Raw genomic sequence first — 14,724 nt, 5'->3', positions numbered from 1 at the left:
CACTGGACCAGGCAAACTTCTTCTATTGTCCAAAGTCTAGGTCAGATGCTCATTTGTCCATTGTAGGCACTTTTGTTGGCGGACAGGGGTCATCATAGGCACATTGATTGGTCTGCGGCTACGCAGCCCTATATGCAGTGTGAGGCACTGTGTGTTGTGACACATTCCTCCCATAACCATAATTAATTTGATTATGAATTATGCCACAGTAGACCTTCTGTTGGCTCGGACCAGACGGGATTGCCTTCGTTGCCCTCGTGCATTGATGTGGCTTGGGCGCCCAACTCCCTGTCAGCGGTTTGTGGTTTGTCCCTTCTCAGACCACTGTTGGTAAATTCTCACCACTGCTAACCGGGAGCAACCAGAAGTCTTATCGTTTCAGAGATACTCAGACCCAGTCGCCTTACCATAACAATTTGGCCCTGGTCAAAATCATTTAGGTCTTTATTCCTGCCCATTTCTCCTGCATCCAACTGATTGTCTGCTTACCAACTAATCTACCCAGACCTTAATATGTGGCCTTGGTGTTGCTAGCACCATGATCTGTTGTTTGAGCTACAGGAACTCATCTGGGAAAAGGTGAGTCTTTACATATCTTACACAATTAGATGGATTTCCCATTGCTTTTTTGAACATTTCGTTTTGCATATCCCTATTACTGTATGTATGTTTTAAATTGTGTTATGTAGAACGCTATTTTTAAAATGTATAACCAGTTCTATCCTCATTGGAAGCAATGCTCCTGTTTCTATTCATAGCAGGTTTGCATGTGTGGGTGCACGTGTATGGCAAGGGGAGATAAGGCCAATGATGGTCTGTTCAAGGAGTGTAAAGCTGAGGCTGACAGTGTGGTTTCCAATACAGGGGTGAAGAAAAGGATGTTAGTCTCCGTTCCCTAACAGAGGACAGGAAATCAATGACATCCACATCAGACCCAGTTAGCCAAGCCTAAACGGTTACGACAACCCCGACCTACACACAGTCACACACACAAGCACACAAAACCCAAACAACCTTCATTTTAAGCGACATTCATTGTTTAGAAGCTCTGGCAAAGAAACAAACAACTGAAATGAGACAATTTGGCCATGTATTGCATGATGAAGCAGCTCCGCTGGTTAAATTCCTGTGTTAGTTCTTGTGAGGTCTTCTGAGTCAAATGATTATAGCTAGAGTTCCTGTTCCTCCCAAAACTTTACAAACTGTCACATTGACCCTATATCACACTATTATCAGAATAATGTATCAATATAATTGAACATTCAACTGCAAAAATATGTACCCACAGGGGAGGAAGTTCAGCAGCTCAATAGGGTCAAAATCCTGTTTAGCCCAAGGGACCATTAGAGCTCTTGGAACAGAATAAAAGCTTCCAGAGAACCAATACAGCCAAACAAAGTGGCATAGAGGATATCAATATGAGTGTAATGATAAAAGATTGTTAAAAAAAAAGGACCTTCCAGAGTCCAGCACACTCTCTTTTGTAATGTCAAAGCCATATTTGTGTTTTTTATCTGTTGCTGAAAGGTCTTTTTTCTCCATGAGTGTCTGTCATAAATGTTGGGGTTATAAAACAGCATAGGGCGAGATATTAGTCTCACAGGGGCTATGTTGTAAGACCCTAGCTGTCTGTCTGCCTGCCTGCTTGGTAATCGGGCCATTTGTGAAAGGGCAGTCGAACATACACACAGAATCCTGTTTGCAAACATATAAGCACAGGGAAGATTGCATTATGATGATTTTATTAATGAAACAGGAAGATTTGAGTGTTTTATGCATGTAATACAGGTTAAGGTTATGTTTCAGGAGATGTGATCTTTGTGTGTTTAAAATTCTGTGTGTGTGTGTGTGTGTGTGTGTGTGTGTGTGTGTGTGTGTGTGTGTGTGTGTGTGTGTGTGTGTGTGTGTGTGTGTGTGTGTGTGTGTGTGTGACCATCTGTCCTCTCTGTTCTTGTAAGATGTAATCACTGTCTCGAGTGAACGACTCATGGGAGCACTAATCTTGGCATTGACAGAGAAGATTCTAGGACTGTTCAGACGTAACACCACAATCAGCCCTCCCTTTCTTGACTGAAAATGTTAAATATGTCGTAATCTCTTTTTCTTTTGTCATCTTTCATTTTGTCATCATCGAGTTTCTGACTGTGCGTTTACCAGTACCAGAGGCATCAAGTGAGCCAAGCAAATATCAAATGCAACTCTACTGTGTTGGTGCGTTGCTATTTTGAGGCAACTGAAAACGACTGCGCCATTGACCAACAAACACCTTGTCTAAAGTCAATAGCGTAGGTATTTTTTTGTGTTATTTAAAGGGCGCGTTAGTAATATGTGCCTATATGCGGACACAACACGCATACACTCTGCTTCTTACACACAGGGACGCACAGCAACACACAAACCTTTTTAAATATTAAAGGGGTGATATAAGAATATCCTGTAAGTTTCAGAGCAGAAAACTTCCTTGTTAGTCCAAAAGCTTTTATTGACACCAGGCCCAGAAAACGAGAGATCTCAGAATATGTCGACCACTGACGTAGTAGGACGCAGAAGCACCGCCTCAAGCCCGCCCACAGACTCGTGGATCCAAACGGGTTGCGCTACCAAGCAATAAACATGACAGTTCCAGCTCACGTGCGTAAGACATTGCGCGTTTGTGCGCTTCATTTCACCGTGGAATCAATTGTAAACAAGATACATGTTGAGACTGGATTTGCAGACATATTGAGATTAAAACACAATGCTGTGCCTTCTATATTGGATCCGACAGGAATGGTGCAACACACAATATGTGTTAGTATTGCATTGTTACAGATTGTTTGAAATCTATTGATTACATACCTTAGCACGTGGTCACAGGCTGGAAAATCCTCTATTTGAAGTGTTATTGCTGCATTCGTGATCATACTCTACTTGTAACGTTATGGGCCAGGGTTTCGACTTGACTTTTTTAAAAGCCCAACGTCCCCGGGGCTATGTGTTATTCAGCCTGCCGACGGGCTATCTTAAATAATGAAATAACATATCCAATCCTAGCCGTGGGCATTTACTTCCAAGTCTTCAGTGCGGCACACCCATCAAAACCGACCATTTCTTCAGAGAGCCTCAAAACCAAGGCAGAAAATAGCCTATTACTTATTCATTATGTTTCTGAATGTAAAAACCACGTCATAAATTGACCTCAGACAACAGTAAAAAAGAAAAAAAAAAGAAAAAAGCCAGTTCATGACACCTTTAAAAATAAATTGATTCCTCTCTGGAGAAGTTTTCAGTCTAGTCGCAAAGTCTGCCATGTAAATAGCGAATCCGCCAAGGTGCAAGCGCAACTAGCTAATGAAGGGAATGGCAGATGAGACTTACGCCCAAAATACACCCATGACTCATTAAGAGACTAGGTACAACCCTTTTGGACCATGCGCCTGGCGCATCGACTGTTTTTTTTTTTCATTGTTAAACTAGCAAAAGGGGTTTCGGACATTCCCTAAATACACCTGCACCATTCACTTTAGACCATGCTCTTAGATAGTTAAAATAGGGCCCTCTGCCCTATGTTATCATCAAATCATCATTTTTTTTCGAGGGGCTGCTGCAAAAAAATTTATGCAAGAAGTCAAAAGACTTACCCCTCTCTGACATTGGCAATCCGAAGAAACATCTGTCCAAGACCGACATTTAACACTCCTAACCAATCAAATCAATCTATTTGACCTATGGAGATCAAACAACTTGTGAAACATCCATCCCAAATCATCTTCTGTCTGTCACTGAGAACCTCACAGTATTACGGTAGAGGGTATATCAGAGCGAGCTGATATCACGAGTCTATTTATGAGCCCTTTTTCAATTATCCGTCAAACATCGCTGACATTTCACATAATGAATGTATTTGAAATGTCATGCACGTACTCAAACACGCACAGAAAATGCCAAAGTACCATATTGAGAATATTAAATGACCAAGCAGTGGAGAAAACACACTGGGCCCAAAATTAACACTCACCAAGTGCCAAATGTAAGGAACATTGGGATTAACAAAAGGGGGTTGCCTTATTCTCAGATAATTTAGCCATTTATGGTCCATTTGTATTTGCATTTTCAAGAAAATGCAGATTTTGCTTACCTTCTCCCCCTTTTGGAAATGATGGTTCGATCTATCGGCATCATAATTGAGGCTTTCTATGACATTGTTGAAATATGCTTTCGGGTTGAAATATTGACTATTCAATGTGGGAATCATAAGATTTAAAAGGTCTAAAGGTTTCTTTGACTATATGTATATTTCTTTGAAATATTTATGGCTGAAAATGTTCTCGATTTACTGTGCACATACTCAGAAGTTGTCAATTCACAGGGATATAGGTTTGAGCCCAACCTGGATCCTTTTCCTGCATTTTCTATTATAAAACTCTTCCTGAATACTTCAAAAGTACCAGCTTCACCAAAAGTCTCAGTTGCAATACCAGCTGTATTGCAACTGAGACACGTGTCACTTTCTTTGTTATAAAATATGAGCATGACTACAGGTGAAATTTATCATGGTGATTCCTAACGGGCCTCTTGACTGATTTATGTGTGACGAAATTCACATGAGCAGGAGTAGCTATTTTTTACAAGGCTTGATTGGGTGAAGCGTTCACAATGATTGATCCCTGTGTGATTTAGAAACCAAAATACAGGGCTGAGAAAGAGAAGCCCAGCTACTGATTTCAGCAACATACCAAATACATCATCCATGAAAATATTACATTGATGCCTGTACACATCACTTTATGCATCAACATACTCATCTAATAAGGATACCATTGTAAAAAAGAAGAACTGGACTTAAGTAGGAGTTAAGTACATCTTTATATGTAATGATTCAAATTCATTTTATTTATCTTTGATATATATGGTTGAAATGAACTACTGAATATACTGACAAGCTTTAATGCCATTTATATTGAAACTTGTATATCATGTATTTTTAAATATATTTGTAATTACACATTTTTAATGATGAAGTGGCAATTTATACTACCGTATATATACTGTAATATTGAATAAGACACTGCAGTTAAAGTTATGTTTCGTTTATGTGTGTTTGGCAGTTGTCTGTGAGGGGTTGCCGCTTTTTCTTTCGGTTGTTTTTAAATACAAAAACAAAAACTGATTTGTGAATTCCATATATCTCTGGATGGTGAATATGACAGCTCCCATCATTCCACTCTCCTTCAAAGCGTCAAAACTTACTTTAAAATTATAATCAAGTACTTCACATGTGCTTTAGTATGATAGTCAACACAAGTGTACTTCTTTAGAGCACAACAAAACATTATTAAATCATAATGAAATGTATTTTCTTCTTTCAATTTTCTTACAAGACTAGTTAACACAATCTGTATGCATGCATATTTTTATGTTTTACATGTCCACTCAATAAGAATGCTCTATAATGCTCCATTAAGCCCAATACTAATGGTATATTTTCCATTTCTGCTACATTTCCATCACCATTTAAAGCAACCAATATCAAACCCCACACCTGTTAACAGCTCAATGCTTCAAGGGCAACTGAGCAATTGTTCATAATTTGATAATAGCATCAGTTAATGAAATGTATCTAGTACCATCTGGAACCATTTCAGATTGATTCATGGATATCAAACAGAAGTGTAATCATGTTTGTGTTCATTTTAAATGTTTTGGGATTAAATATTAAATCAGAATAAAAGAGAAGAGAAGAGAAGACGAAGAAAAGGAGAAGAGAAGAGATGAGAAGAGAAGAGAAGAGACGAGACGAGACGAGACGAGACGAGAAGAGAAGAGAAGAGAAGAGAAGAGAAGAGAAGAGAAGAGAAGAGAAGAGAAGAGAAGAGAAGAGAAGAGAAGAGAAGAGAAGAGAAGAGAAGTCTCTTGGGACAGTTGTCCTCACTGGGTTTGCAGTGACTGATGTGAGCTGTATAGAGAAGAGATCTGGCTGTGGACAGACTGAGATTTAAGGCGACAGTGATTAAGTGGCAAGAGCGACAGGGCTTAGAGAAAGAGAGAGATGAGATATCAGCAGAAAAAGCTCACACGCAGGGGTAGATGAAGAAATGTGCTTCAGAGAGGAACAAACTTCACCAGGGAAGCCTGAGATAACAGAGATGGATGTTAAGAATGAAGGGGATTAGGGGGAGGAGTAGGCAAGGACAACATGTCCATCTGTCCTCTTAAGACCCTAATAACACAACCTGCCATGTAAATATAAAATGGTACACACATGAAAAAAATGCACGTGATGATAAATCACAAAAGTAGAGCACCTTTAGAGGTAGATCATGCTTTTAGAAAGCACAGGAAACGGGTGTTTTATCCATCATGATGGACACACAACTGAAAGTCTACAACTGCCGTCTCAAATCTTGCCAGTCTTCCTAAGCTTCTTAATTTAATTTTCTGAGATTCCCCACATTTCTTCAGTGCTAAAATCCACAGCATCACAAGCTGTATTTCTTTGAAGAGAGGGAAAGGATGCTTAGACATTAATGATTAGTGACACTTATTTTTGTGTATTTTTCTATGATGAACACATTTTTGAATTTCTGAATTAAAATGAAAACTTTAAAAGAAGGGCATATTAAGTCATAAGTCAGAAAATCAGAATGCTACAACACTGCTTTGATAATAATAAAGAATAACAAATAAAAAAGCTAATTAAAAAGGCTGAAAGTCTTAAAAATTATATTATACATTTGTTTTACAATACTAATATTGGAAACATAGTTGTCTGTCAAATTAAAGTCAAGGTAATCAGATCAATAAGTTTCTAGAAAATAAAAGATAATTTAAACTTTTTTACTAGATGGAAAGGTTAAGGTTCAGGTTCTCACTTACTTTGTCAACCATGGTAAAAAAAAAGGGTAATACTACAACATCAACCACTTTAATCTAAATCATTTTACACTCTAAATGCTTGTTTATAAACAACCCAAATTCGGTTGAAAATGGACAATCCCAGGAATTGGGTTGTTTTAAGCAAACATTTAACCCAACCACTGGGTTAAAACAACCCAATTGCTGTGTTTTTCCATTTTCAACCAAACTTGGGTTGTTTTTAACTCAGAATTTTTTTAAATGTACTTTCACGGCCAGAGAACATTTGAGAACAAGTTAGCCACAGCAAGACATGGCTGGTAATTAGTGATAAGCACCTTCAAAACACTGTTTCATGAAGCTTCAAAACTTTATGAATCTTTTGCTTCGAATCAGTGGTTCAGAGATGGTTTCAAACTTGCTAAATTTGGTGAACCTTGTGTCTAATGGTTTTGTGCTGGTCTAATGCTGTACGAATAAGGCAGCATCCATTTCTGATTTTAATAATTATAATCCTATACCCTGAAAATGCTGTATTTATCGCATACAGTTTTATAACAATACACTAAGGTGCAAATAGTATCTGTATAAAAAATAGTATATATAAATATCATCTAACACAACTTACACTTGCAAAGAAAATACTTTTTTGTTGCTATTTACACAAAACAGTTTGACGTAACAAAGCCTCATTCACTGAAATCACATTTCTTTTGAAACAATCTCCGAACCACTAATTCGAAAAAAAAAAAGATTCATAAATGTTTCTTTACACTTGGTGTAAATAGCATCTATCAAAATGTCATCTATAGCGCAAAGAGCTGCTGCCTTACATTTAACAGATTACACCATGGGCCTCACTAGGCCCTTTTTAGGGAGGTTGAAGCCCCTAAACGTCTGCCCAGGCCACTTAAAAAATTGGAGATTAACTTTAGTCTGTGTTAATCAACGTGTTCTTCAATCCACAATGCGCACATCAGAAGCAGAGGACAGGGTGTGTGCGTTCATTTACGCCTCATTGGTCTGTCACTGCTCGTCGCTGTCAAAATATTTGAGATGACCATTCAAATCAAAGTAGGCGGGCTTTATGTTAACAGAAGCTGCTGAACGCAAATTTTAGAAGCCTGACTTGGTGCTTCAGTTAAGTCAAGTGCGAGATAATATGCAAGTAGCTGACAGGTGCTTTAGGTCAGAAATGTTAAACAAATGACAAAAATCATCAGGCAAACTAATAAAATGTTGTCTAATTTCGTCATTTTGAAATGAAAATAGGCCTTTGTAACGATTTATTGTGAATTGTAACGAAACTATCATTGTGAGGGCACAAGAAACATTAACAAAGCCATTTTCATCAGATTAGGCATAAGATTAATAATGAATGATTGTGAATGAATATAATACGCTCAGCTTTAGGAGGGGAAGAGGTAAGGAAACAGAGAAAAAGAAAGAGAGATGAAGATGAGGAGAAAGCTGTATTGACAAATAATCAACTGCCCACTGACATGATTTTAAAGCCATTTCTTATCCTTTTTGGCCTTCAAACGTCTTTAAATGCATGTATGTAGATAAGAGAAAGAAAATTTTTTATAAAAAAAATAAAATGCGTTTTTCGATTTGAATACCATTTCCTACATTTACATTCATTTAGGGACTATGGTGATACAAAATCAAAATCCAGGAAATAATTAAATTGATTATAATGATAATTTCTGCCAATAAGAAAAAGATGACTTACTTTCTTTATTGTTTAATAGGGGCAGATAGCCAAGAATAATTTTATAAAGTCATGTTCACCATTAATGTTTTGTGTGTGAATAAATTTTAATTAACATAAGACTCAATTTCCACTGTTAAACAATCTTTTTTTCAAACTAACCGTTGTACCTGAAAAATTTAAATAAATCACTTGTTTCACAGGACGTTTGTCAGAGACATCCACCAAACCGCAGGTGTTTACAATAGAAAAAGCAAGAAAGCTTTTATAAACTGTGTGTTGAATCACCATTTTGTAATATCAATTTGATTGAAAACGTTAGACTCAATAACGTTGAGCATAATGTGTTTTTTTTTTTCAATCAAATTGATATTACAAAATGGTGATTCAAGCACCATTAACATACACTAGCAACAGTGTATATTAACGTTAGATCAGTCAACGCCTATAGTCTAATATCAACAGGTGTAGACAGAAAATATGATTATCCTGACCTGAGCAAATTTACTGAATCAACCAACTCACATCTCCTTTCTTTCTTTTCATCAATGATTAAAGTAATCTGTTGCTGTTTCTGGCATTTCATGGCTAACTGTGCCGCAATCGCGATACCTGCTTATTAGAACTTTCAGTGAGCTATTTTTAGAGTGTGCACGCGATGTTCCTGGACATTGACACAGACAGGCTCTCTGTGTCCTGCTCGGCCCTGCTCCTCTGTGACGATGACAGTGTGGGGTTAAAAAATCATAACAAACGAATTTGAAAGTGGGGGGGATTTACAAACGGGAAAAAAGTGAAACGTTTTTGAAAAGTGGAGGGGACATGTCCCCCCTATTCCCAGTGGAAATTGCGCCCTAGCCTCGAACTACCTCACATTTGGGAATTCAGAGATTATAAAACCCTGCCTACGACCTTGGGTAGAATTGAAGATGTAGAATAATGCATTAAATGTGCTTTATAAGTATTAATAAACAGCCAATATATAAGTAATATGCATGTTAATAAGCAACTAGTTAATAGTGAGAATTGAACTCTAAACTAAAGTGTTACCATTTTTTAACCATACCCTCATTGGGTAAAAATAAAAATCCTAGAATCGCCCCTGAATTACACTTTCATGAAAACGTGCAATTGGTTAGAAGGAGGTGTCCAGGGCATAGAATTTAGTAGGGACATCTATTTTAGTAGGGACATCTAAATTGTCTCTAGAATTGTCCCTTTGAAGCAGTGAATTATTTAGCAAAACAATTGATTCCATTGATTCAGAATTTCAAAAAGCTTCAATACCAGTAACCAGGCACTACCTTCATTGTAATACACAGTTTTACAATATAAACTTCTGTACAAACAATCAATGTGGCAGACATTCTGGTAGTTCACTTAACTACACATTTTTACAGAATGGCTGTTATCCAGTCTAAACATGGTCTGTTAAATTGCTAATTTATTCTTAAGGCCTGATCACACCGGGACGATTTTCGCGCGCGTTTATCGCCGACGTTTAACGCCTCGTGACTAAACAATGGGCGCCACTGTGAGTGTTCACACCGACGCGTAAAACGCCAGCCGTAAAAGCGTCATTTAAAAAAAAACGCCTCGGGTTCGTTTTTTTATTTTGACGCGGCGCGTTAAAAACTAGCCATCCAATGAGATCAGCGCTTTTGTTCACGTGCCTGGAGCTGCTGAAGTGACAGTAAAACACGACTTGGTGGCGCTCAAGCACAAAATCGGTCTTGCCGAGCACACATTGATACGAAGAAGAAGTAGTAAGTAGACAAAGAAGAAGATGGGCTGCTAATGCTGCTTGCCAGTTAGCAAAAAGTGTGTGAATGGTTTTGCCATAGACATAATATATCTGTGGTTTTGGCAAGCACGTAAATACTGTCTCTCCTCTTCTTCTGTGTGACAAGCGAGTGTCAGAAGCGTAAGTGCCGCAGCACCATCTTGTGTACCGCGAGCGCATCGACTGAATGTCCACGTTCACTCGGCGCAGCGCCAGTGAAAATCGCTTGGGTGTGAACACTCATGACGCGCCGAAAAACGTCACGAAAAACGCTGGCGATAAGCGCGTGCGATATTCGTCCCGGTGTGTACAGGCCTTTAGTGTCATTAAATCAAAACTTTTGTTGAAAATGTTGTACTATAAAATACTATAAAACACCATATCAAATATTTATTCTAAAAACTACGTATATGCATTTTAAACTAGATTTTTTTAATTTAGACATCCTTATTTGTCATTGACCCTTGAATATAGGCTCTGGCTAAACTCTTTCTGGCTTCTCATCTTCTCTAACCAAGCAGAAGCTCTTTATTTAGACATGCTTTTTAAAGAACAGCATGAAAATGAATGAGCAGCCAATGCATTCAGAGAGCGAGAGAAACAAAAAGAATGTGTTTGTGGCACATCATGCCTTTGCATATAATCTGAGAGATTAAACGTGCAAGTCTTTTTTTTAGCCATATAGCTAGATGCTCAAATCTGCACAATGAGCTTTACAGACTATGTTCCCAGGCTTGATGACCCCAAAGTTCTGCGGTCAGAATAACAGCTCAGAATATCATTGAGTGTTATTATCATTAAATGTATTTCGCTTCTCTGCACTGATAATCTGGACTACTTCCAGAAAGGATGCTAACATTACTGGTATTTTCAGGAAAAAGGCATAATCCATTAAAAATCTTGTTCTTAATTTATTGGTATATTTTTCATAATGCATTAGGACTGTGGTAACCCTAACCCAAACCAGAAAATGGGAAAAAACCCAGTAACTTTGTTTTGGTAAAAACAAATTTTTGCAAGCATGTGAAAAAATTAGCCACTCAAATTAACATAATTTCCGCCCTCAGCCAGTTGTACACTGTCTGCCATTTTCTCTGCGCTCGAGAGAACTATTGTGATCCAGCTTACAGTCTCCGGAGCGATACTGGTCACGGCAGTAAAGAAAGGGAGAGCGTGCAAGTTGTTTTACAGATATTAAGTTGACCAGTTTATTAAGCACCACCTGAAAAGGAATAATGTCTGTATATATTTGTTTACTGTTAATTGTAACAAGCGTTATTGTGTAATTCGCTGTGTGCTGATGATAATGCAAGGGAAAGAGAGTGTTTGTGGACAAGACTTTAATGTGTACTTCTTGTACTGTGTATTCAGCTCTTACAGTGATTTTCTGGAGTGAAAATAAACGCTTCATCTTTTGTGTGATGAACAACAAACTTCATAAAATTCATCAATAATGTTTTGGCCAACATCCGAACAGGGTTCGCTACAACAGGCTTGTACTAAAAGCAGGATGGCAACATAACTTAAATCCAGAATTAAACTAAACTATACCTGTTCGTCCACCATTGTTCCTGTACCGAAGCAAGCAAAAACCACCTGCTTAAACGACTGGCGTCCTGTTGCTCTGACCCCCATCATCAGCAAATGCTTTGAGAGCTCAAGGAGGAATGAGAGAGAACACCGCCCCATCACCATCGATGGAGCACCGGTGGAGAGAGTCAGCAGCTTCAAGTTCCTCTGTGTCCACATCACAGAGGAACTCTCATGGTCCGTCCACACCGAGGCCGTTGTGAAGAAGGCTCATCAGCGCCTTTTCTTCCTGCGACGGCTGAGGAGGTTTGGAATGAGCCGCCACATCCTCACACGGTTCTACAGCAGCACCATAGAGAGCCTGCTGACTGGCTGCATCACCACCTGGTACGGCAACAGTACCGCCCGCAGCCGCAAAGCCCTGCAAAGGGTAGTGCGCACGGCCAGCTGCATCATCGGAGGTGAGCTTCCCTCCCTCCAGGACATTTACGCCAGGCGGTGTGTGAAGAGAGCTCAGAGGATCATCAGAGACTCTAGCCACCCGAACCATGGGCTGCTCTCACTGCTACCATCAGGCAGACGGTACCGCAGCATCAGAACACGCACCAGCCGACTCCAGAACAGCTTCTTCCCACAAGCAATTAGACTCCTGAACTCTTGATCCATCAGGATCATAACACACACTGGACAGAATATCACTAAGCACAACCCACTGTAGATACACACACATTATATACACATTTATTATAATTTATTATTTATCATATAGCACCTATTGTACATTGGATCTCTACTGTGAATAATAATGTATACTGTACATTGTATATTATTATTATTATAGCGTAATGTATATTGTTTAATGTATGTTTTAGTGTGTATATTGTTTAAAGTATATTGTTTAAAGTATATGTATATTGTAAGTATGTGTATATTGGTTAAAGCTGTGAGAACCACACTCACATTGTGTAAATTATTTATTGTTTATTGTAGAGTTTACTGTGCTGTGAGTAATTGTGGGCGCATCAGTGTAATCTGATGCTGCTCTAAATGTTGTACATGTCATGTCGTGACTACTATGTTGCTCGGAACTGCACCAAGAATTTCACCTGCTGTTGCACTTGTGTACATGGCTGTGTGACAATAAAGTGATTTGATTTTGATTTTGATTTGATCTCCATGCAGCATATATGCTCTGGCTCTGTCGGCATTATTGTCCGAGTCCGGTTCAAACTGAACACTGACATCTTCTGTTGTTGTTGCACAAGCTATTAAAGCTCTGCCCTCTTCTTGAAAGAACAGACAGGGAAAACCAGCCAATTTGCATTTAAAGGGATACACACAAAAACTGTGTTTTTTGTTCACCCCAAAAAAGTGGCATTTTTTAAATGATAAAAATAACAGGCTATAAACCCTGATCTCTGGGATATTTTGAGCTAAAACTTCACATACACACTGTAGTGACATCAGAGACTTATTTTACTTATTGTAAAAAAGGCAATGATATGTCCCCTTTAAAGAGCATGGCTTCAGCAATGGCAAGATTGTGGTTTTGATTCCCAGGAAAAGTTGTGAAATAGATTTTTTTCAGGACTTACCTGAGGGAGAAGGTGTCCAAGTTGGCTGAGCTCCTCATGTAGACATAAAAGGAAGCAATATCAGTCTTCTTAAGGGGTTTAGAGGAGGTCTGGATGACCACAGACTCTCTCAGTCTGAGCACGGACACTGGCATGGCCCCTTGTTTGACTTGCAGGAGCCGAACACTCCCAATTCTCTGCATGGGGGTCACAGGCATGTACTTAGCCTGAGGCTGACCAGCATTTCCACCACCCAAATCCCACCTCTTGCCCTCCTCTCCACTGGCTGTACACAGGCCGTAAACACTGGGTCTGGCCTGGTAATACAGCTCCACGGGGTTCCCCTGGGTTGGCCCTTGTCTTTCCCGACTGGAACTGCTCTCAACCGGGCTGAACCAGCTCGCAGGAGGGTCAACCTCCGCCATGCAGGTCCCATGCTCATTTTGGATGACACAGGAGCCACGGACCTCCTGAGTCTGCCAGAAGGCGAACACAGTGACGCATGGCAGCTCATCTTTTGTTCCTTTCTCCTTCTCTCCTCTGTCCCAGTCTCTTCCAGCCACGTAGAACAGGACTCGCATTTTGGGAGAAGACGAATAGACCCACCGGGTCAGAACAAAGGACTGGACTCTCCAATTGAGGGTGACAACCGGCGGTGAGGGCCTGAATAACTGCACCGACTGCACTAAGTCCAGGGGGATCTCTTGTTTGGTAGAGAGTGGGCCGTAGCTGGCATTAATAACTGGGAGACGTCCCGCTCGGAGCATGACAAATGGCTGCGTCTGGCTCTGCATGCTGGAATTGCGCATGATGTCCTGTCCTGCTTCTTTTAGCAGGAAGTATTCAGCATCCCATACCTGATAATTCACGGGAAGGAACAACGGATATGGGTTGGAGGATTTGGTGGCATCTGAGATCTCCTGACTGTCCAGCTCTGCCGGAGAACAAAGACACAAAGGAAAAAGGAGAGAAATTAGTTTAAGATAGATGTGTAATGTTGTCTTGTCATTCCATAAAGTGTGTCAACATAGTCCTGTTCACCACCCAAATTTCTCTCAGTAGCTATATTTGAATTTTTTTGGTTTAATTGTTTTGGATGTTGCTTACAACCACACAACCATGGAAACTCCTGTATACAAGGAGGTTTGGCTTGGTTAGTCAAGTCAAGTACATTTTATTTGTATAACGCTTTTCACAATACACGAAAATCATGACGTTAATGTTTGTGATATCTTAATAACTTGCGGTTGCATTAAGTTGATTAAAGCTTTCGATGATATGCTATATAC

The 14,724-nt window shown here is 39.4% G+C and overlaps 1 protein-coding gene across 2 annotated transcripts in view; it reads right to left on the bottom strand.

Moving 5' to 3' along the window:
- LOC307132465 (transmembrane protein 132D) overlaps positions 1–14,724 on the bottom strand; it is an 82,831-nt gene that overhangs the window by 50,611 nt on the left and 17,496 nt on the right. For both annotated transcript variants that reach the window (XM_079826801.1, XM_079826802.1), the window contains exon 2: positions 13,457–14,369. In XM_079826801.1, coding sequence (XP_079682927.1) covers positions 13,457–14,369 — 913 coding nt within the window. The remainder of the gene's footprint in view (positions 1–13,456; positions 14,370–14,724) is intronic.

This window comes from Gobio gobio (assembly GCF_949357685.1).
Source record: "Gobio gobio genome assembly, chromosome: 10".
In the NCBI taxonomy this organism is placed as follows: domain Eukaryota; kingdom Metazoa; phylum Chordata; class Actinopteri; order Cypriniformes; family Gobionidae; genus Gobio; species Gobio gobio.
The sequence above is the reverse complement of the archived record's forward strand: the minus strand, read 5'-3'. Positions and strand labels throughout refer to the sequence as shown.